Genomic DNA, 22,583 nt, shown 5'->3' on the forward strand with positions numbered 1-22,583 from the left:
CAGACAGTACCAGAGCGCTGTAGTAGAGTGTGTGTAGGTTTCCCTATACATGTATGTCCGCTGCTTAGTCAGAATGGCGTCTGCAGACAGCACCAGAGCACTGTAGTAGAGTGTGTGTAGGTTCCCCTATACATGTATGTCCACTGCTTAGTCAGAATGGCGTCTGCAGACAGCACCAGAGCGCTGTAGTAGAGTGTGTGTAGGTTTCCCCTATACATGTATGTCCGCTGCTTAGTCAGAATGGTGTCTGCAGACAGCATCAAAGCGCTGTAGTAGAGTGTGTAGATTTCCCCTATACATCTATGTCCACTGCTTAGTCAGAATGGCATCTGCAGACAGTACCAGAGCGCTGTAGTAGTGTGTGTAGATTTCCCTATACATGTATGTCCGCTGCTTAGTCAGAATGGTGTCTGCAGACAGCATCAAAGCGCTGTAGTAGAGTGTGTGTAGGTTTTCCCTATACATGTATGTCCGCTGCTTAGTCAGAATGGCGTCTGCAGACAGCACCAGAGCGCTGTAGTAGACTGTGTGTAGGTTTCCCTATACATGTATTTCCACTGCTTAGTCAGAATGGCGTCTGCAGACAGTACCAGAGCGCTGTAGTAGAGTGTGTGTAGGTTTCCCTATACATGTATGTCGCTGCTTAGTCAGAATGGCGTCTGCAGACAGCACCAGAGCGCTGTAGTAGACTGTGTGTAGGTTTCCCTATACATGTATTTCCACTGCTTAGTCAGAATGGCGTCTGCAGGCAGTACCAGAGCGCTGTAGTAGAGTGTGTGTAGGTTACCCTATACATGTATGTCCGCTGCTTAGTCAGAATGGCGTCTGCAGACAGCACCAGAGCGCTGTAGTAGAGTGTGTGTAGGTTTCCCTATACATGTATGTCCACTGCTTAGTCAGAATGGCGTCTGCAGACAGTACCAGAGCGCTGTAGTAGATTGTGTGTAGGTTTCCCTATACATGTATGTCCGCTGATTAGTCAGAATGGCGTCTGCAGACAGCACCAGAGCGCTGTAGTAGAGTGTGTGTAGTTTCCCCTATACATGTATGTCCGCTGCTTAGTCAGAATGGCGTTTGCAGACAGCACCAGAGCGCTGTAGTAGAGTGTGTGTAGGTTTCCCTATACATGTATGTCGCTGCTCAGTCAGAATGGCGTCTGCAGACAGCACCGGAGCGCTGTAGTGGAGTGTGTGTAGTTTACCTATACATGTATGTCACTGCTTAGTCAGAATGGCGTCTGCAGACAGCACCAGAGCGCTGTAGTAGAGTGTGTGTAGGTTTCCCTATACATGTATGTCGCTGCTTAGTCAGAATGGCGTCTGCAGACAGCACCAGAGCGCTGTAGTAGAGTGTGTGTAGTTCCCCTATACATCTATGTCCGCTGCTTAGTCAGAATGGTGTCTGCAGACAGCACCAGAGCGCTGTAGTAGAGTGTGTGTAGTTCCCCTATACATCTATGTCCGCTGCTTAGTCAGAATGGTGTCTGCAGACAGCACCAGAGCTGTCCATGGGAAAAGTGGTGGCCTGTGCATAAGCTCTCAGGAGACAGCATAGTGACACTCTAGCTGCTGTAGAACTACAAGTCCCAGCTGCTGGTTGGCTAAACCTGCTGGGACTTGTAGTTGTTGTTTCATCCAGGTAATAGGACATGGTCACAGGCCTTGTATACATCTCAGCCGTTCAATCTTGTAGCCTCGAGAGATGGACGCCGTGAGGAAAAGCCAGCAGGACGTTCCAGGAGCAGGGGACAGAGACGGAGAGTCTGTAGAGCCCCCTGGTGACCGGGATAGCGCACAAGTACTTCCAGGTCAGTTCTAATCTACTTCCTCTATGCCACCAGCCAGGAAATAACCAGAAATCATTTATATATATATATTGGTTTGTATATATGCGCTCTGACAACTTTTACTAAATACATTGGGCCCCGTTCCATGCCACAAGATGGCCAAGCTGCAGCACAAAATGCTCCTTGGAGTTTAGCACAAGTGTGTAAAGTGCACCTATAGTTACAGGACAAGATGGCAGACGTTGGGTGGAGGAGGAGCGCACGTTGCAGAGTAGTCAGTAGCGGCACAGGTGCGGAGGACAGATGGCAGACGTTGGGTGGAGGAGGGGCGCACATTGCAGAGTAGTCAGTAGTGCACAGGTGTGGAGGACAGATGGCAGACGTTGGGTGGAGGAGGGGCGCACATTGCAGAGTAGTCAGTAGCGCACAGGTGTAGAGGACAGATGGCAGACGTTGGGTGGAGGAGGGGCGCACATTGCAGAGTAGTCAGTAGCGCACAGGTGTGGAGGACAGATGGCAGACGTTGGGTGGAGGAGGGGCGCACATTGCAGAGTAGTCAGTAGCGCACAGGTGTGGAGGACAGATGGCAGACGTTGGGTGGAGGAGGGGCGCACATTGCAGAGTAGTCAGTAGCGCACAGGTGTGGAGGACAGATGGCAGATGTTGGGTGGAGGAGGGGCGCACATTGCAGAGTAGTCAGTAGCGCACAGGTGCAGAGGACAGATGGCAGACGTTGGGTGGAGGAGGGGTGCACATTGCAGAGTAGTCAGTAGTGCACAGGTGAGGAGGACAGATGGCAGACGTTGGGTGGAGGAGGGCGCACATTGCAGAGTAGTCAGTAGCGCACAGGTGTGGAGGACAGATGGCAGACGTTGGGTGGAGGAGGGGCGCACATTGCAGAGTAGTCAGTAGTGCACAGGTGCGGAGGACAGATGACAGACGTTGGGTGGAGGAGGGGCGCACATTGCAGAGTAGTCAGTAGCGCACAGGTGTGGAGGACAGATGGCAGACGTTGGGTGGAGGAGGGGCGCACATCGCAGAGTAGTCAGTAGTGCACAGGTGTGGAGGACAGATGGCAGACGTTGGGTGGAGGAGGGCGCACATTGCAGAGTAGTCAGTATCGCACAGGTGTGGAGGACAGATGGAAGACGTTGGGTGGAGGAGGGCCGCACATTGCAGAGTAGTCAGTAGCGCACAGGTGCGGAGGACAGATGGCAGACGTTGGGTGGAGGAGGGGCGCACATTGCAGAGTAGTCAGTAGTGCACAGGTGTGGAGGACAGATGGCAGACGTTGGGTGGAGGAGGGGCGCACATTGCAGAGTAGTCAGTAGCGCACAGGTGTGGAGGACAGATGGCAGATGTTGGGTGGAGGAGGGGTGCACATTGCAGAGTAGTCAGTAGCGCACAGGTGCGGAGGACAGATGGCAGACGTTGGGTGGAGGAGGGGCGCACATTGCAGAGTAGTCAGTAGTGCACAGGTGTGGAGGACAGATGGCAGACGTTGGGTGGAGGAGGGGCGCACATTGCAGAGTAGTCAGTAGTGCACAGGTGTGGAGGACAGATGGCAGACGTTGGGTGGAGGAGGGCGCACATTGCAGAGTAGTCAGTAGTGCACAGGTGTGGAGGACAGATGGCAGACGTTGGGTGGAGGAGGGCGCACATTGCAGAGTAGTCAGTAGCGCACAGGTGTGGAGGACAGATGGCAGACGTTGGGTGGAGGAGGGGCGCACATTGCAGAGTAGTCAGTAGTGCACAGGTGTGGAGGACAGATGGCAGACGTTGGGTGGAGGAGGGGCGCACATTGCAGAGTAGTCAGTAGCGCACAGGTGTGGAGGACAGATGGCAGATGTTGGGTGGAGGAGGGGCGCACATTGCAGAGTAGTCAGTAGTGCACAGGTGCGGAGGACAGATGACAGACGTTGGGTGGAGGAGGGGCGCACATTGCAGAGTAGTCAGTAGCGCACAGGTGTGGAGGACAGATGGCAGATGTTGGGTGGAGGAGGGGCGCACATTGCAGAGTAGTCAGTAGCGCACAGGTGTGGAGGACAGATGGCAGATGTTGGGTGGAGGAGGGGCGCACATTGCAGAGTAGTCAGTAGTGCACAGGTGTGGAGGACAGATGGCAGACGTTGGGTGGAGGAGGGGCGCACATTGCAGAGTAGTCAGTAGTGCACAGGTGTGGAGGACAGATGGCAGATGTTGGGTGGAGGAGGGGAGCACATTGCAGAGTAGTCAGTAGCGCACAGGTGTGGAGGACAGATGGCAGATGTTGGGTGGAGGAGGGGCGCACATTGCAGAGTAGTCAGTAGCGCACAGGTGCGGAGGACAGATGGCAGATGTTGGGTGGAGGAGGGGCGCACATTGCAGAGTAGTCAGTAGCGCACAGGTGTGGAGGACAGATGGCAGACGTTGGGTGGAGGAGGGGCGCACATTGCAGAGTAGTCAGTAGCGCACAGGTGTGGAGGACAGATGGCAGACGTTGGGTGGAGGAGGGCGCACATTGCAGAGTAGTCAGTAGCGCACAGGTGTGGAGGACAGATGGCAGACGTTGGGTGGAGGAGGGCGCACATTGCAGAGTAGTCAGTAGCGCACAGGTGTGGAGGACAGATGGCAGACGTTGGGTGGAGGAGGGCGCACATTGCAGAGTAGTCAGTAGCGCACAGGTGCAGAGGACAGATGGCAGATGTTGGGTGGAGGAGGGGCGCACATTGCAGAGTAGTCAGTAGCGCACAGGTGTGGAGGACAGATGGCAGATGTTGGGTGGAGGAGGGGCGCACATTGCAGAGTAGTCAGTAGCGCACAGGTGTGGAGAACAGATGGCAGATGTTGGGTGGAGGAGGGGTGCACATTGCAGAGTAGTCAGTAGCGCACAGGTGTGGAGGACAGATGGCAGACGTTGGGTGGAGGAGGGCGCACATTGCAGAGTAGTCAGTAGCGCACAGGTGTGGAGGACAGATGGCAGATGTTGGGTGGAGGAGGGGCGCACATTGCAGAGTAGTCAGTAGCGCACAGGTGTGGAGGACAGATGGCAGACGTTGGGTGGAGGAGGGGCGCACATTGCAGAGTAGTCAGTAGCGCACAGGTGTGGAGGACAGATGGCAGACGTTGGGAGGAGGAGGGGCGCACATTGCAGAGTAGTCAGTAGCGCACAGGTGTGGAGGACAGATGACAGATGTTGGGTGGAGGAGGGGCGCACATTGCAGAGTAGTCAGTAGCGCACAGGTGTGGAGGACAGATGGAAGACGTTGGGTGGAGGAGGCGCACATTGCAGAGTAGTCAGTAGCGCACAGGTGTGGAGGACAGATGGCAGATGTTGGGTGGAGGAGGGGTGCACATTGCAGAGTAGTCAGTAGCGCACAGGTGTGGAGGACAGATGGCAGACGTTGGGTGGAGGAGGGGCGCACATTGCAGAGTAGTCAGTAGTGCACAGGTGCGGAGGACAGATGGCAGACGTTGGGTGGAGGAGGGGCGCACATTGCAGAGTAGTCAGTAGCGCACAGGTGTGGAGGACAGATGGCAGACGTTGGGTGGAGGAGGGGTGCACATTGCAGAGTAGTCAGTAGCGCACAGGTGCGGAGGACAGATGGAAGACGTTGGGTGGAGGAGGGGCGCACATTGCACAGTAGTCAGTAGTGCACAGGTGTGGAGGACAGATGGCAGACGTTGGGTGGAGGAGGGGCGCACATTGCAGAGTAGTCAGTAGCGCACAGGTGGGGAGGACAGATGGCAGATGTTGGGTGGAGGAGGGCGCACATTGCAGAGTAGTCAGTAGCGCACAGGTGTGGAGGACAGATGGCAGACGTTGGGTGGAGGAGGGGCGCACATTGCAGAGTAGTCAGTAGCGCACAGGTGTGGAGGACAGATGGCAGACGTTGGGTGGAGGAGGGGCGCACATTGCAGAGTAGTCAGTAGCGCACAGGTGTGGAGGACAGATGGCAGACGTTGGGTGGAGGAGGGCGCACATTGCAGAGTAGTCAGTAGCGCACAGGTGCGGAGGACAGATGGCAGACGTTGGGTGGAGGAGGGGCGCACATTGCACAGTAGTCAGTAATGCACAGGTGTGGAGGACAGATGGCAGACGTTGGGTGGAGGAGGGGCGCACATTGCAGAGTAGTCAGTAGCGCACAGGTGTGGAGGACAGATGGCAGACGTTGGGTGGAGGAGGGCGCACATTGCAGAGTAGTCAGTAGCGCACAGGTGTAGAGGACAGATGGCAGACGTTGGGTGGAGGAGGGGCGCACATTGCAGAGTAGTCAGTAGCGCACAGGTGTGGAGGACAGATGGCAGACGTTGGGTGGAGGAGGAGTGCACATTGCAGAGTAGTCAGTAGCGCACAGATGTGGAGGACAGATGGCAGACGTTGGGTGGAGGAGGAGTGCACATTGCAGAGTAGTCAGTAGCGCACAGGTGTAGAGGACAGATGGCAGACGTTGGGTGGAGGAGGGGCGCACATTGCACAGTAGTCAGTAGTGCACAGGTGTGGAGGACAGATGGCAGACGTTGGGTGGAGGAGGAGCGCACATTGCAGAGTAGTCAGTAGCGCACAGGTGTGGAGGACAAGATGGCAGACGTTGGGTGGAGGAGGGGTGCACATTGCAGAGTAGTCAGTAGCGCACAGGTGCGGAGGACAGATGGCAGACGTTGGGTGGAGGAGGGGTGCACATTGCAGAGTAGTCAGTAGCGCACAGGTGCAGATGACAGATGGCAGACGTTGGGTGGAGGAGGGGCGCACATTGCAGAGTAGTCAGTAGTGCACAGGTGCGGAGGACAGATGACAGACGTTGGGTGGAGGAGGGGTGCATTAGTCAGTAGTGCACAGGTGTGGAGGACAGATGGAAGACGTTGGGTGGAGGAGGGGCGCACATTGCAGAGTAGTCAGTAGCGCACAGGTGTGGAGGACAGATGGCAGATGTTGGGTGGAGGAGGGGCGCACATTGCAGAGTAGTCAGTAGCGCACAGGTGTGGAGGACAGATGGCAGACGTTGGGTGGAGGAGGGGCGCACATTGCAGAGTAGTCAGTAGTGCACAGGTGTGGAGGACAGATGGCAGACGTTGGGTGGAGGAGGGGTGCACATTGCAGAGTAGTCAGTAGTGCACAGGTGTGGAGGACAGATGGCAGACGTTGGGTGGAGGAGGGGCGCACATTGCAGAGTAGTCAGTAGCGCACAGGTGCGGAGGACAGATGGCAGATGTTGGGTGGAGGAGGGGCGCACATTGCAGAGTAGTCAGTAGCGCACAGGTGTGGAGGACAGATGACAGACGTTGGGTGGAGGAGGGGCGCACATTGCAGAGTAGTCAGTAGCGCACAGGTGTGGAGGACAGATGGCAGATGTTGGGTGGAGGAGGGGCGCACATTGCAGAGTAGTCAGTAGCGCACAGGTGTGGAGGACAGATGGCAGACGTTGGGTGGAGGAGGGCGCACATTGCAGAGTAGTCAGTAGCGCACAGGTGTGGAGGACAGATGGCAGACGTTGGGTGGAGGAGGGGAGCACATTGCAGAGTAGTCAGTAGCGCACAGGTGGGGAGGACAGATGGCAGATGTTGGGTGGAGGAGGGGTGCACATTGCAGAGTAGTCAGTAGCGCACAGGTGCGGAGGACAGATGGCAGACGTTGGGTGGAGGAGGGGCGCACATTGCAGAGTAGTCAGTAGTGCACAGGTGCGGAGGACAGATGGCAGACGTTGGGTGGAGGAGGGGCGCACATTGCAGAGTAGTCAGTAGCGCACAGGTGGGGAGGACAGATGGCAGATGTTGGGTGGAGGAGGGTGCACATTGCAGAGTAGTCAGTAGCGCACAGGTGTGGAGGACAGATGGCAGACGTTGGGTGGAGGAGGGGTGCACATTGCAGAGTAGTCAGTAGTGCACAGGTGTGGAGGACAGATGGCAGACGTTGGGTGGAGGAGGGGTGCACATTGCAGAGTAGTCAGTAGCGCACAGGTGTGGAGGACAGATGGCAGACGTTGGGTGGAGGAGGGGCGCATGTTGCAGAGTAGTCAGTAGCGCACAGGTGTGGAGGACAGATGGCAGATGTTGGGTGGAGGAGGGGTGCACATTGCAGAGTAGTCAGTAGTGCACAGGTGTGGAGGACAGATGGAAGACATTGGGTGGAGGAGGGCGCACATTGCAGAGTAGTCAGTAGCGCACAGGTGCGGAGGACAGATGGCAGACGTTGGGTGGAGGAGGGCGCACATTGCAGAGTAGTCAGTAGCGCACAGGTGTGGAGGACAGATGGAAGACGTTGGGTGGAGGAGGGGCGCACATTGCAGAGTAGTCAGTAGTGCACAGGTGTGGAGGACAGATGGAAGACATTGGGTGGAGGAGGGCGCACATTGCAGAGTAGTCAGTAGCGCACAGGTGGGGAGGACAGATGGCAGATGTTGGGTGGAGGAGGGTGCACATTGCAGAGTAGTCAGTAGCGCACAGGTGTGGAGGACAGATGGCAGACGTTGGGTGGAGGAGGGGTGCACATTGCAGAGTAGTCAGTAGTGCACAGGTGTGGAGGACAGATGGCAGACGTTGGGTGGAGGAGGGGTGCACATTGCAGAGTAGTCAGTAGCGCACAGGTGTGGAGGACAGATGGCAGACGTTGGGTGGAGGAGGGGCGCATGTTGCAGAGTAGTCAGTAGCGCACAGGTGTGGAGGACAGATGGCAGACGTTGGGTGGAGGAGGGGCACATTGCAGAGTAGTCAGTAGTGCACAGGTGTGGAGGACAGATGGCAGACGTTGGGTGGAGGAGGGCGCACATTGCAGAGTAGTCAGTAGCGCACAGGTGTGGAGGACAGATGGCAGACGTTGGGTGGAGGAGGGGCACATTGCAGAGTAGTCAGTAGTGCACAGGTGTGGAGGACAGATGGCAGATGTTGGGTGGAGGAGGCGCACATTGCAGAGTAGTCAGTAGCGCACAGGTGTGGAGGACAGATGGCAGATGTTGGGTGGAGGAGGGGCGCACATTGCAGAGTAGTCAGTAGTGCACAGGTGTGGAGGACAGATGGCAGATGTTGGGTGGAGGAGGGGCACATTGCAGAGTAGTCAGTAGCGCACAGGTGTGGAGGACAGATGGCAGACGTTGGGTGGAGGAGGGGTGCACATTGCAGAGTAGTCAGTAGCGCACAGGTGTGGAGGACAGATGGAAGACGTTGGGTGGAGGAGGGGCGCACATTGCAGAGTAGTCAGTAGCGCACAGGTGTGGAGGACAGATGGCAGATGTTGGGTGGAGGAGGGGTGCACATTGCAGAGTAGTCAGTAGTGCACAGGTGTGGAGGACAGATGGAAGACATTGGGTGGAGGAGGGCGCACATTGCAGAGTAGTCAGTAGCGCACAGGTGCGGAGGACAGATGGCAGACGTTGGGTGGAGGAGGGGCGCACATTGCAGAGTAGTCAGTAGCGCACAGGTGCGGAGGACAGATGGCAGACGTTGGGTGGAGGAGGGCGCACATTGCAGAGTAGTCAGTAGCGCACAGGTGTGGAGGACAGATGGAAGACGTTGGGTGGAGGAGGGGCGCACATTGCAGAGTAGTCAGTAGCGCACAGGTGTGGAGGACAGATGGAAGACGTTGGGTGGAGGAGGGGCGCACATTGCAGAGTAGTCAGTAGCGCACAGGTGTGGAGGACAGATGGCAGATGTTGGGTGGAGGAGGGGTGCACATTGCAGAGTAGTCAGTAGTGCACAGGTGTGGAGGACAGATGGAAGACATTGGGTGGAGGAGGGCGCACATTGCAGAGTAGTCAGTAGCGCACAGGTGTGGAGGACAGATGGCAGATGTTGGGTGGAGGAGGGGCGCACATTGCAGAGTAGTCAGTAGCGCACAGGTGTGGAGGACAGATGGCAGACGGGTGGAGGAGGGGCGCACATTGCAGAGTAGTCAGTAGTGCACAGGTGCGGAGGACAGATGACAGACGTTGGGTGGAGGAGGGGCGCACATTGCAGAGTAGTCAGTAGTGCACAGGTGCAGAGGACAGATGGCAGACGTTGGGTGGTGGAGGGGCGCACATTGCAGAGTAGTCAGTAGCGCACAGGTGTGGAGGACAGATGGCAGATGTTGGGTGGAGGAGGGGCGCACATTGCAGAGTAGTCAGTAGCGCACAGGTGCGGAGGACAGATGGCAGACGTTGGGTGGAGGAGGGGCGCACATTGCAGAGTAGTCAGTAGCGCACAGGTGCGGAGGACAGATGGCAGACGTTGGGTGGAGGAGGGGCGCACATTGCAGAGTAGTCAGTAGCGCACAGGTGCGGAGGACAGATGGCAGACGTTGGGAGGAGGGGCGCACATTGCAGAGTAGTCAGTAGCGCACAGGTGTGGAGGACAGATGGCAGACGTTGGGTGGAGGAGGGCGCACATTGCAGAGTAGTCAGTAGCGCACAGGTGCGGAGGACAGATGGCAGACGTTGGGTGGAGGAGGGGCGCACATTGCAGAGTAGTCAGTAGCGCACAGGTGTGGAGGACAGATGGCAGACGTTGGGTGGAGGAGGCGCACATTGCAGAGTAGTCAGTAGCGCACAGGTGTGGAGGACAGATGGCAGACGTTGGGTGGAGGAGGGGTGCACATTGCAGAGTAGTCAGTAGCGCACAGGTGCGGAGGACAGATGGCAGACGTTGGGTGGAGGAGGGGCGCACATTGCAGAGTAGTCAGTAGCGCACAGGTGTGGAGGACAGATGGAAGACGTTGGGTGGAGGAGGAGTGCACATTGCAGAGTAGTCAGTAGCGCACAGGTGCGGAGGACAGATGGCAGACGTTGGGTGGAGGAGGGGCGCACATTGCAGAGTAGTCAGTAGCGCACAGGTGTGGAGGACAGATGGAAGACGTTGGGTGGAGGAGGGCGCACATTGCAGAGTAGTCAGTAGCGCACAGGTGCGGAGGACAGATGGCAGACGTTGGGTGGAGGAGGGGAGCACATTGCAGAGTAGTCAGTAGCGCACAGGTGTGGAGGACAGATGGCAGACGTTGGGTGGAGGAGGGGCGCACATTGCAGAGTAGTCAGTAGCGCACAGGTGCGGAGGACAGATGGCAGACGTTGGGTGGAGGAGGGCGCACATTGCAGAGTAGTCAGTAGCGCACAGGTGTGGAGGACAGATGGCAGACGTTGGGTGGAGGAGGGGCGCACATTGCAGAGTAGTCAGTAGCGCACAGGTGTGGAGGACAGATGGCAGACGTTGGGTGGAGGAGGGGAGCACATTGCAGAGTAGTCAGTAGCGCACAGGTGTGGAGGACAGATGGCAGACGTTGGGTGGAGGAGGGGTGCACATTGCAGAGTAGTCAGTAGCGCACAGGTGTGGAGGACAGATGGCAGACGTTGGGTGGAGGAGGGGTGCACATTGCAGAGTAGTCAGTAGTGCACAGGTGTGGAGGACAGATGGCAGACGTTGGGTGGAGGAGGGGCGCACATTGCAGAGTAGTCAGTAGTGCACAGGTGTGGAGGACAGATGGCAGATGTTGGGTGGAGGAGGGGCACATTGCAGAGTAGTCAGTAGCGCACAGGTGCAGAGGACAGATGACAGACGTTGGGTGGAGGAGGGGCGCACATTGCAGAGTAGTCAGTAGCGCACAGGTGCAGAGGACAGATGACAGACGTTGGGTGGAGGAGGGGCGCACATTGCAGAGTAGTCAGTAGCGCACAGGTGCAGAGGACAGATGACAGACGTTGGGTGGAGGAGGGGTGCACATTGCAGAGTAGTCAGTAGCGCAGAGGTGTGGAGGACAGATGGCAGACGTTGGGTGGAGGAGGGGTGCACATTGCAGAGTAGTCAGTAGCACACAGGTGTGGAGGACAGATGGCAGATGTTGGGTGGAGGAGGGGTGCACATTGCAGAGTAGTCAGTAGCGCAGAGGTGTGGAGGACAGATGGCAGACGTTGGGTGGAGGAGGGCACACATTGCAGAGTAGTCAGTAGCGCACAGGTGTGGAGGACAGATGGCAGACGTTGGGTGGAGGAGGGCGCACATTGCAGAGTAGTCAGTAGCGCACAGGTGTGGAGGACAGATGGCAGATGTTGGGTGGAGGAGGGGCACATTGCAGAGTAGTCAGTAGCGCAGAGGTGTGGAGGACAGATGGCAGACGTTGGGTGGAGGAGGGGCGCACATTGCAGAGTAGTCAGTAGCGCACAGGTGTGGAGGACAGATGGCAGACGTTGGGTGGAGGAGGGCGCACATTGCAGAGTAGTCAGTAGCGCAGAGGTGTGGAGGACAGATGGCAGACGTTGGGTGGAGGAGGGGCACACATTGCAGAGTAGTCAGTAGCGCACAGGTGTGGAGGACAGATGGCAGATGTTGGGTGGAGGAGGGGCACATTGCAGAGTAGTCAGTAGCGCACAGGTGTGGAGGACAGATGGCAGACGTTGGGTGGAGGAGGGGCGCACATTGCAGAGTAGTCAGTAGCGCACAGGTGTGGAGGACAGATGGCAGACGTTGGGTGGAGGAGGGGCGCACATTGCACAGTAGTCAGTAGTGCACAGGTGTGGAGGACAGATGGCAGACGTTGGGTGTAGGAGGGGCGCACATTGCACAGTAGTCAGTAGTGCACAGGTGTGGAGGACAGATGGCAGACGTTGGGTGGAGGAGGGGCGCACATTGCACAGTAGTCAGTAGTGCACAGGTGTGGAGGACAGATGGCAGACGTTGGGTGGAGGAGGGGTGCACATTGCAGAGTAGTCAGTAGCGCACAGGTGCGGAGGACAGATGGCAGACGTTGGGTGGAGGAGGGGTGCACATTGCAGAGTAGTCAGTAGCGCACAGGTGTGGAGGACAGATGGCAGACGTTGGGTGGAGGAGGGGTGCACATTGCAGAGTAGTCAGTAGCGCACAGGTGCGGAGGACAGATGGCAGACGTTGGGTGGAGGAGGGGCGCACATTGCAGAGTAGTCAGTAGTGCACAGGTGTGGAGGACAGATGGCAGACGTTGGGTGGAGGAGGAGCGCACATTGCAGAGTAGTCAGTAGCGCACAGGTGTGGAGGACAGATGGCAGACGTTGGGTGGAGGAGGGGCGCACATTGCAGAGTAGTCAGTAGCGCACAGGTGTGGAGGACAGATGGCAGACGTTGGGTGGAGGAGGGGCGCACATTGCAGAGTAGTCAGTAGCGCACAGGTGTGGAGGACAGATGGCAGACGTTGGGTGGAGGAGGGGTGCACATTGCAGAGTAGTCAGTAGCGCACAGGTGTGGAGGACAGATGGCAGACGTTGGGTGGAGGAGGGGCGCACATTGCAGAGTAGTCAGTAGCGCACAGGTGTGGAGGACAGATGGCAGACGTTGGGTGGAGGAGGGGTGCACATTGCAGAGTAGTCAGTAGCGCACAGGTGTGGAGGACAGATGGCAGACGTTGGGTGGAGGAGGGGCACACATTGCACAGTAGTCAGTAGTGCACAGGTGTGGAGGACAGATGGCAGACGTTGGGTGGAGGAGGCGCACATTGCAGAGTAGTCAGTAGCGCACAGGTGTGGAGGACAGATGGCAGACGTTGGGTGGAGGAGGCGCACATTGCAGAGTAGTCAGTAGCGCACAGGTGTGGAGGACAGATGGCAGACGTTGGGTGGAGGAGGGGTGCACATTGCAGAGTAGTCAGTAGCGCAGAGGTGTGGAGGACAGATGGCAGACGTTGGGTGGAGGAGGGCACACATTGCAGAGTAGTCAGTAGCGCACAGGTGTGGAGGACAGATGGCAGACGTTGGGTGGAGGAGGGGCGCACATTGCAGAGTAGTCAGTAGCGCACAGGTGTGGAGGACAGATGGCAGATGTTGGGTGGAGGAGGGGCGCACATTGCACAGTAGTCAGTAGTGCACAGGTGTGGAGGACAGATGGCAGATGTTGGGTGGAGGAGGGGCGCACATGGGCCCTCATTCCGAGTTGTTCGCTCGGTATTTTTCATCGCATCGCAGTGAAAATCCGCTTAGTACGCATGCGCAATGTTCGCACTGCGACTGCGCCAAGTAACTTTACTATGATGAAAGTAATTTTACTCACGGCTTTTTCTTCGCTCCGGCGATCGTAATGTGATTGACAGGAAATGGGTGTTACTGGGCGGAAACACGGCGTTTCAGGGGCGTGTGGCTGAAAACGCTACCGTTTCCGGAAAAAACGCAGGAGTGGCCGGGGAAACGGTGGGAGTGCCTGGGCGAACGCTGGGTGTGTTTGTGACGTCAACCAGGAACGACAAGCACTGAAATGATCGCACAGGCAGAGTAAGTCTGGAGCTACTCTGAAACTGCTAAGTAGTTAGTAATCGCAATATTGCGAATACATCGGTCGCAATTTTAAGAAGCTAAGATTCACTCCCAGTAGGCGGCGGCTTAGCGTGTGTAACTCTGCTAAATTCGCCTTGCGACCGATCAACTCGGAATGAGGGCCATTGCACAGTAGTCAGTAGTGCACAGGTGTGGAGGACAGATGGCAGATGTTGGGTGGAGGAGGGGCGCACATTGCACAGTAGTCAGTAGTGCACAGGTGTGGAGGACAGATGGCAGACGTTGGGTGGAGGAGGGCGCACATTGCAGAGTAGTCAGTAGTGCACAGGTGTGGAGGACAGATGGCAGACGTTGGGTGGAGGAGGGGCGCACATTGCAGAGTAGTCAGTAGCGCACAGGTGTGGAGGACAGATGGCAGACGTTGGGTGGAGGAGGGGCGCACATTGCAGAGTAGTCAGTAGCGCACAGGTGTGGAGGACAGATGGCAGACGTTGGGTGGAGGAGGGGCGCACATTGCAGAGTAGTCAGTAGTGCACAGGTGCGGAGGACAGATGGCAGACGTTGGGTGGAGGAGGGCGCACATTGCAGAGTAGTCAGTAGCGCACAGGTGTGGAGGACAGATGGCAGACGTTGGGTGGAGGAGGGGCGCACATTGCAGAGTAGTCAGTAGCGCACAGGTGTGGAGGACAGATGGCAGATGTTGGGTGGAGGAGGGGTGCACATTGCAGAGTAGTCAGTAGCGCACAGGTGTGGAGGACAGATGGCAGACGTTGGGTGGAGGAGGGGCGCACATTGCAGAGTAGTCAGTAGCGCACAGGTGTGGAGGACAGATGGCAGACGTTGGGTGGAGGAGGGGCGCACATTGCAGAGTAGTCAGTAGCGCACAGGTGTGGAGGACAGATGACAGACGTTGGGTGGAGGAGGAGCACACATTGCAGAGTAGTCAGTAGCGCACAGGTGTGGAGGACAGATGACAGACGTTGGGTGGAGGAGGGGCGCACATTGCAGAGTAGTCAGTAGCGCACAGGTGTGGAGGACAGATGGCAGACGTTGGGTGGAGGAGGGCGCACATTGCAGAGTAGTCAGTAGCGCACAGGTGTGGAGGACAGATGGCAGACGTTGAGTGGAGGAGGGGCGCACATTGCAGAGTAGTCAGTAGTGCATAGGTGTGGAGGACAGATGGCAGACGTTGGGTGGAGGAGGGGCGCACATTGCAGAGTAGTCAGTAGCGCAGAGGTGTGGAGGACAGATGGCAGACGTTGGGTGGAGGAGGGGCGCACATTGCAGAGTAGTCAGTATCGCACAGGTGTGGAGGACAGATGGCAGACGTTGGGTGGAGGAGGGGTGCACATTGCAGAGTAGTCAGTAGTGCACAGGTGTGGAGGACAGATGGCAGACGTTGGGTGGAGGAGGGGCGCACATTGCAGAGTAGTCAGTAGTGCACAGGTGTGGAGGACAGATGGCAGACGTTGGGTGGAGGAGGGGCGCACATTGCACAGTAGTCAGTAGTGCACAGGTGTGGAGGACAGATGGCAGACGTTGGGTGGAGGAGGGGCGCACATTGCACAGTAGTCAGAAGTGCACAGGTGTGGAGGACAGATGGCAGACGTTGGGTGGAGGAGGGGCGCACATTGCACAGTAGTCAGTAGTGCACAGGTGTGGAGGACAGATGGCAGACGTTGGGTGGAGGAGGGGTGCACATTGCAGAGTAGTCAGTAGCGCACAGGTGTGGAGGACAGATGGAAGACGTTGGGTGGAGGAGGGGCGCACATTGCAGAGTAGTCAGTAGTGCACAGGTGTGGAGGACAGATGGCAGACGTTGGGTGGAGGAGGGGCACACATTGCAGAGTAGTCAGTAGCGCACAGGTGTGGAGGACAGATGGCAGACGTTGGGTGGAGGAGGGCGCACATTGCAGAGTAGTCAGTAGCGCACAGGTGTGGAGGACAGATGGCAGACGTTGGGTGGAGGAGGGGCGCACATTGCAGAGTAGTCAGTAGTGCATAGGTGTGGAGGACAGATGGCAGATGTTGGGTGGAGGAGGGGCGCACATTGCAGAGTAGTCAGTAGCGCACAGGTGTGGAGGACAGATGGCAGATGTTGGGTGGAGGAGGGGCGCACATTGCAGAGTAGTCAGTAACGCACAGGTGTGGAGGACAGATGGTAGATGTTGGGTGGAGGAGGGGCGCACATTGCAGAGTAGTCAGTAGTGCACAGGTGTGGAGGACAGATGGCAGACGTTGGGTGGAGGAGGGCGCACATTGCAGAGTAGTCAGTAGCGCACAGGTGTGGAGGACAGATGGCAGACGTTGGGTGGAGGAGGGGCGCACATTGCAGAGTAGTCAGTAGCGCACAGGTGTGGAGGACAGATGGCAGACGTTGGGTGGAGGAGGGGCGCACATTGCAGAGTAGTCAGTAGTGCACAGGTGTGGAGGACAGATGACAGACGTTGGGTGGAGGAGGGCGCACATTGCAGAGTAGTCAGTAGCGCACAGGTGCAGATGGCAGATGTTGGGTGGAGGAGGGGCGCACATTGCAGAGTAGTCAGTAGCGCACAGGTGTGGAGGACAGATGGCAGACGTTGGGTGGAGGAGGGGCGCACATTGCAGAGTAGTCAGTAGCGCACAGGTGCGGAGGACAGATGGCAGATGTTGGGTGGAGGAGGGGCGCACATTGCAGAGTAGTCAGTAGTGCACAGGTGTGGAGGACAGATGGCAGACGTTGGGTGGAGGAGGGGCGCACATTGCAGAGTAGTCAGTAGCGCACAGGTGTGGAGGACAGATGGCAGACGTTGAGTGGAGGAGGGGCGCACATTGCAGAGTAGTCAGTATCGCACAGGTGTGGAGGACAGATGGCAGACGTTGGGTGGAGGAGGGGTGCACATTGCAGAGTAGTCAGTAGTGCACAGGTGTGGAGGACAGATGGCAGACGTTGGGTGGAGGAGGGGTGCACATTGCAGAGTAGTCAGTAGCGCACAGGTGTGGAGGACAGATGGCAGACGTTGGGTGGAGGAGGGGTGCACATTGCAGAGTAGTCAGTAGCGCACAGGTGTGGAGGACAGATGGCAGATGTTGGGTGGAGGAGGGGCACATTGCAGAGTAGTCAGTAGTGCACAGGTGCAGAGGACAGATGGCAGACGTTGGGTGGAGGAGGGGCGCACATTGCAGAGTAGTCAGTAGTGCACAGGTGTGGAGGACAGATGGCAGACGTTGGGTGGAGGAGGGGCGCACATTGCACAGTAGTCAGTAGTGCACAGGTGTGGAGGACAGATGGCAGACGTTGGGTGGAGGAGGGGCGCACATTGCAGAGTAGTCAGTAGCGCACAGGTGTAGAGGACAGATGGCAGACGTTGGGTGGAGGAGGGGCACACATTGCAGAGTAGTCAGTAGCGCACAGGTGTGGAGGACAGATGGCAGACGTTGGGTGGAGGAGGGGCGCACATTGCAGAGTAGTCAGTAGCGCACAGGTGTGGAGGACAGATGGCAGACGTTGGGTGGAGGAGGGGCGCACATTGCAGAGTAGTCAGTAGCGCACAGGTGTGGAGGACAGATGACAGACGTTGGGTGGAGGAGGAGTGCACATTGCAGAGTAGTCAGTAGCGCACAGGTGTAGAGGACAGATGGCAGACGTTGGGTGGAGGAGGAGTGCACATTGCAGAGTAGTCAGTAGCGCACAGGTGTGGAGGACAGATGGCAGATGTTGGGTGGAGGAGGGGTGCACATTGCAGAGTAGTCAGTAGCGCACAGGTGTGGAGGACAGATGGCAGACGTTGGGTGGAGGAGGGGCGCACATTGCAGAGTAGTCAGTAGCGCAGAGGTGTGGAGGACAGATGGCAGACGTTGGGTGGAGGAGGGGCGCACATTGCAGAGTAGTCAGTAGCGCACAGGTGTGGAGGACAGATGGCAGACGTTGGGTGGAGGAGGGGCGCACATTGCAGAGTAGTCAGTAGCGCAGAGGTGTGGAGGACAGATGGCAGACGTTGGGTGGAGGAGGGGCGCACATTGCAGAGTAGTCAGTAGCGCACAGGTGTGGAGGACAGATGGCAGACGTTGGGTGGAGGAGGGCGCACATTGCAGAGTAGTCAGTAGTGCACAGGTGTGGAGGACAGATGGCAGACGTTGGGTGGAGGAGGGCGCACATTGCAGAGTAGTCAGTAGCGCACAGGTGTGGAGGACAGATGGCAGACGTTGGGTGGAGGAGGGCGCACATTGCAGAGTAGTCAGTAGCGCACAGGTGCAGAGGACAGATGGCAGACGTTGGGTGGAGGAGGGGCACACATTGCAGAGTAGTCAGTAGCGTACAGGTGTGGAGGACAGATGGCAGACGTTGGGTGGAGGAGGGGCGCACATTGCAGAGTAGTCAGTAGCGCACAGGTGTGGAGGACAGATGGCAGACGTTGGGTGGAGGAGGGGCGCTCATTGCAGAGTAGTCAGTAGCGCACAGGTGCGGAGGACAGATGGCAGACGTTGGGTGGAGGAGGGCGTACATTGCAGAGTAGTCAGTAGTGCACAGGTGTGGAGGACAGATGGCAGACGTTGGGTGGTGGAGGGGCGCACATTGCAGAGTAGTCAGTAGCGCACAGGTGTGGAGGACAGATGGCAGACGTTGGGTGGTGGAGGGGCGCACATTGCAGAGTAGTCAGTAGTGCACAGGTGTGGAGGACAGATGGCAGACGTTGGGTGGAGGAGGGGCGCACATTGCAGAGTAGTCAGTAGCGCACAGGTGCAGAGGACAGATGGCAGACGTTGGGTGGAGGAGGGGCGCACATTGCAGAGTAGTCAGTATCGCACAGGTGTGGAGGACAGATGGCAGACGTTGGGTGGAGGAGGGGCGCACATTGCAGAGTAGTCAGTATCGCACAGGTGTGGAGGACAGATGGCAGACGTTGGGTGGAGGAGGGGCGCACATTGCAGAGTAGTCAGTAGCGCACAGGTGTGGAGGACAGATGGCAGACGTTGGGTGGAGGAGGAGTGCACATTGCAGAGTAGTCAGTAGCGCACAGGTGTGGAGGACAGATGGCAGACGTTGGGTGGAGGAGGGGCGCACATTGCAGAGTAGTCAGTATCGCACAGGTGTGGAGGACAGATGGCAGACGTTGGGTGGAGGAGGGGCGCACATTGCAGAGTAGTCAGTAGCGCACAGGTGTGGAGGACAGATGGCAGACGTTGGGTGGAGGAGGGCGCACATTGCAGAGTAGTCAGTAGCGGCACAGGTGTGGAGGACAGATGGCAGACGTTGGGTGGAGGAGGGGCGCACATTGCAGAGTAGTCAGTAGCGCACAGGTGTGGAGGACAGATGGCAGACGTTGGGTGGAGGAGGGGCGCACATTGCAGAGTAGTCAGTAGCGCACAGGTGTGGAGGACAGATGGCAGATGTTGGGTGGAGGAGGGGCGCACATTGCAGAGTAGTCAGTAGTGCACAGGTGTGGAGGACAGATGGCAGACGTTGGGTGGAGGAGGGGCACATTGCAGAGTAGTCAGTAGCGCACAGGTGCGGAGGACAGATGGCAGACGTTGGGTGGAGGAGGGGTGCACATTGCAGAGTAGTCAGTAGCGCACAGGTGTGGAGGACAGATGGCAGATGTTGGGTGGAGGAGGGGCGCACATTGCAGAGTAGTCAGTAGCGCACAGGTGTGGAGGACAGATGGCAGACGTTGGGTGGAGGAGGGGCGCACATTGCAGAGTAGTCAGTAGCGCACAGGTGTGGAGGACAGATGGCAGATGTTGGGTGGAGGAGGGGCGCACATTGCAGAGTAGTCAGTAGCGCACAGGTGTGGAGGACAGATGGCAGATGTTGGGTGGAGGAGGGGCGCACATTGCAGAGTAGTCAGTAGCGCACAGGTGTGGAGGACAGATGGCAGACGTTGGGTGGAGGAGGGCGCACATTGCAGAGTAGTCAGTAGCGCACAGGTGTGGAGGACAGATGGCAGACGTTGGGTGGAGGAGGGCGCACATTGCAGAGTAGTCAGTAGTGCACAGGTGTGGAGGACAGATGGCAGACGTTGGGTGGAGGAGGGGCACATTGCAGAGTAGTCAGTAGCGCACAGGTGCGGAGGACAGATGGTAGACGTTGGGTGGAGGAGGGGCGCACATTGCAGAGTAGTCAGTAGCGCACAGGTGTGGAGGACAGATGGCAGACGTTGGGTGGAGGAGGGGCGCACATTGCAGAGTAGTCAGTAGCGCACAGGTGTGGAGGACAGATGGCAGACGTTGGGTGGAGGAGGGGCGCACATTGCAGAGTAGTCAGTAGCGCACAGGTGTGGAGGACAGATGGAAGACGTTGGGTGGAGGAGGAGTGCACATTGCAGAGTAGTCAGTAGCGCACAGGTGCAGAGGACAGATGGCAGACGTTGGGTGGAGGAGGCGCGCATGTTGCAGAGTAGTCAGTAGCGCACAGGTGTGGAGGACAGATGGCAGACGTTGGGTGGAGGAGGGGTGCACATTGCAGAGTAGTCAGTAGCGCACAGGTGTGGAGGACAGATGGCAGATGTTGGGTGGAGGAGGGGCGCACATTGCAGAGTAGTCAGTAGCGCACAGGTGTGGAGGACAGATGGCAGACGTTGGGTGGAGGAGGGGCGCACATTGCAGAGTAGTCAGTAGCGCACAGGTGTGGAGGACAGATGGCAGACGTTGGGTGGAGGAGGAGCGCACATTGCAGAGTAGTCAGTAGCGCACAGGTGTGGAGGACAGATGGCAGACGTTGGGTGGAGGAGGGGCGCACATTGCAGAGTAGTCAGTAGCGCACAGGTGTGGAGGACAGATGGCAGACGTTGGGTGGAGGAGGAGCGCACATTGCAGAGTAGTCAGTAGCGCACAGGTGTGGAGGACAGATGGCAGACGTTGGGTGGAGGAGGGGTGCACATTGCAGAGTAGTCAGTAGCGCACAGGTGTGGAGGACAGATGGCAGTCGTTGGGTGGAGGAGGAGCGCACGTTGCAGAGTAGTCAGTAGCGCACAGGTGTGGAGGACAGATGGCAGACGTTGGGTGGAGGAGGGGCGCACATTGCAGAGTAGTCAGTAGCGCACAGGTGTGGAGGACAGATGGCAGACGTTGGGTGGAGGAGGGGCGCACATTGCAGAGTAGTCAGTAGCGCACAGGTGTGGAGGACAGATGGCAGACGTTGGGTGGAGGAGGCGCACATTGCAGAGTAGTCAGTAGCGCACAGGTGTGGAGGACAGATGGCAGACGTTGGGTGGAGGAGGCGCACATTGCAGAGTAGTCAGTAGCGCACAGGTGTGGAGGACAGATGGCAGATGTTGGGTGGAGGAGGAGCGCACATTGCAGAGTAGTCAGTAGCGCACAGGTGTGGAGGACAGATGGCAGACGTTGGGTGGAGGAGGGCGCACATTGCAGAGTAGTCAGTAGCGCACAGGTGTGGAGGACAGATGGCAGACGTTGGGTGGAGGAGGGCGCACATTGCAGAGTAGTCAGTAGCGCACAGGTGCGGAGGACAGATGGCAGACGTTGGGTGGAGGAGGGGCGCACATTGCAGAGTAGTCAGTAGCGCACAGGTGTGGAGGACAGATGGCAGATGTTGGGTGGAGGAGGGGCACATTGCAGAGTAGTCAGTAGCGCACAGGTGTGGAGGACAGATGGCAGACGTTGGGTGGAGGAGGGCGCACATTGCAGAGTAGTCAGTAGCGCACAGGTGTGGAGGACAGATGGCAGACGTTGGGTGGAGGAGGGGCGCACATTGCAGAGTAGTCAGTAGCGCACAGGTGTGGAGGACAGATGGCAGACGTTGGGTGGAGGAGGGGCGCACATTGCAGAGTAGTCAGTAGCGCACAGGTGCGGAGGACAGATGGCAGACGTTGGGTGGAGGAGGGGCGCACATTGCAGAGTAGTCAGTAGCGCACAGGTGTGGAGGACAGATGGCAGACGTTGGGTGGAGGAGGGCGCACATTGCAAAGTAGTCAGTAGCGCACAGGTGTGGAGGACAGATGGCAGACGTTGGGTGGAGGAGGGGCGCACATTGCAGAGTAGTCAGTAGCGCACAGGTGTGGAGGACAGATGGCAGACGTTGGGTGGAGGAGGGGCGCACATTGCAGAGTAGTCAGTAGCGCACAGGTGTGGAGGACAGATGGCAGACGTTGGGTGGAGGAGGGGCGCACATTGCAGAGTAGTCAGTAGCGCACAGGTGTGGAGGACAGATGGCAGATGTTGGGTGGAGGAGGGGCACATTGCAGAGTAGTCAGTAGCGCACAGGTGTGGAGGACAGATGGCAGACGTTGGGTGGAGGAGGGGCGCACATTGCAGAGTAGTCAGTAGCGCACAGGTGTGGAGGACAGATGGCAGACGTTGGGTGGAGGAGGGGCGCACATTGCAGAGTAGTCAGTAGCGCACAGGTGCGGAGGACAGATGGCAGACGTTGGGTGGAGGAGGGCGCACATTGCAGAGTAGTCAGTAGCGCACAGGTGTGGAGGACAGATGGCAGACGTTGGGTGGAGGAGGGCGCACATTGCAGAGTAGTCAGTAGCGCACAGGTGTGGAGGACAGATGGCAGACGTTGGGTGGAGGAGGGGCGCACATTGCAGAGTAGTCAGTAGCGCACAGGTGTGGAGGACAGATGGCAGACGTTGGGTGGAGGAGGGGCGCACATTGCAGAGTAGTCAGTAGCGCACAGG

The 22,583-nt window shown here is 57.7% G+C and overlaps 1 protein-coding gene across 5 annotated transcripts in view; it reads left to right on the forward strand.

The window, feature by feature from the left end:
- The window catches only part of LOC134948308 (uncharacterized), an 82,962-nt gene that overhangs the window by 46,010 nt on the left and 14,369 nt on the right, over positions 1 to 22,583 (forward strand). For all 5 annotated transcript variants that reach the window (XM_063936218.1, XM_063936219.1, XM_063936215.1 and 2 more), the window contains exon 11: positions 1,693 to 1,807. In XM_063936218.1, coding sequence (XP_063792288.1) covers positions 1,693 to 1,807 — 115 coding nt within the window. The remainder of the gene's footprint in view (positions 1 to 1,692; positions 1,808 to 22,583) is intronic.

This window comes from Pseudophryne corroboree, chromosome 8 (genome assembly GCF_028390025.1).
Source record: "Pseudophryne corroboree isolate aPseCor3 chromosome 8, aPseCor3.hap2, whole genome shotgun sequence".
Classification (NCBI taxonomy): domain Eukaryota; kingdom Metazoa; phylum Chordata; class Amphibia; order Anura; family Myobatrachidae; genus Pseudophryne; species Pseudophryne corroboree.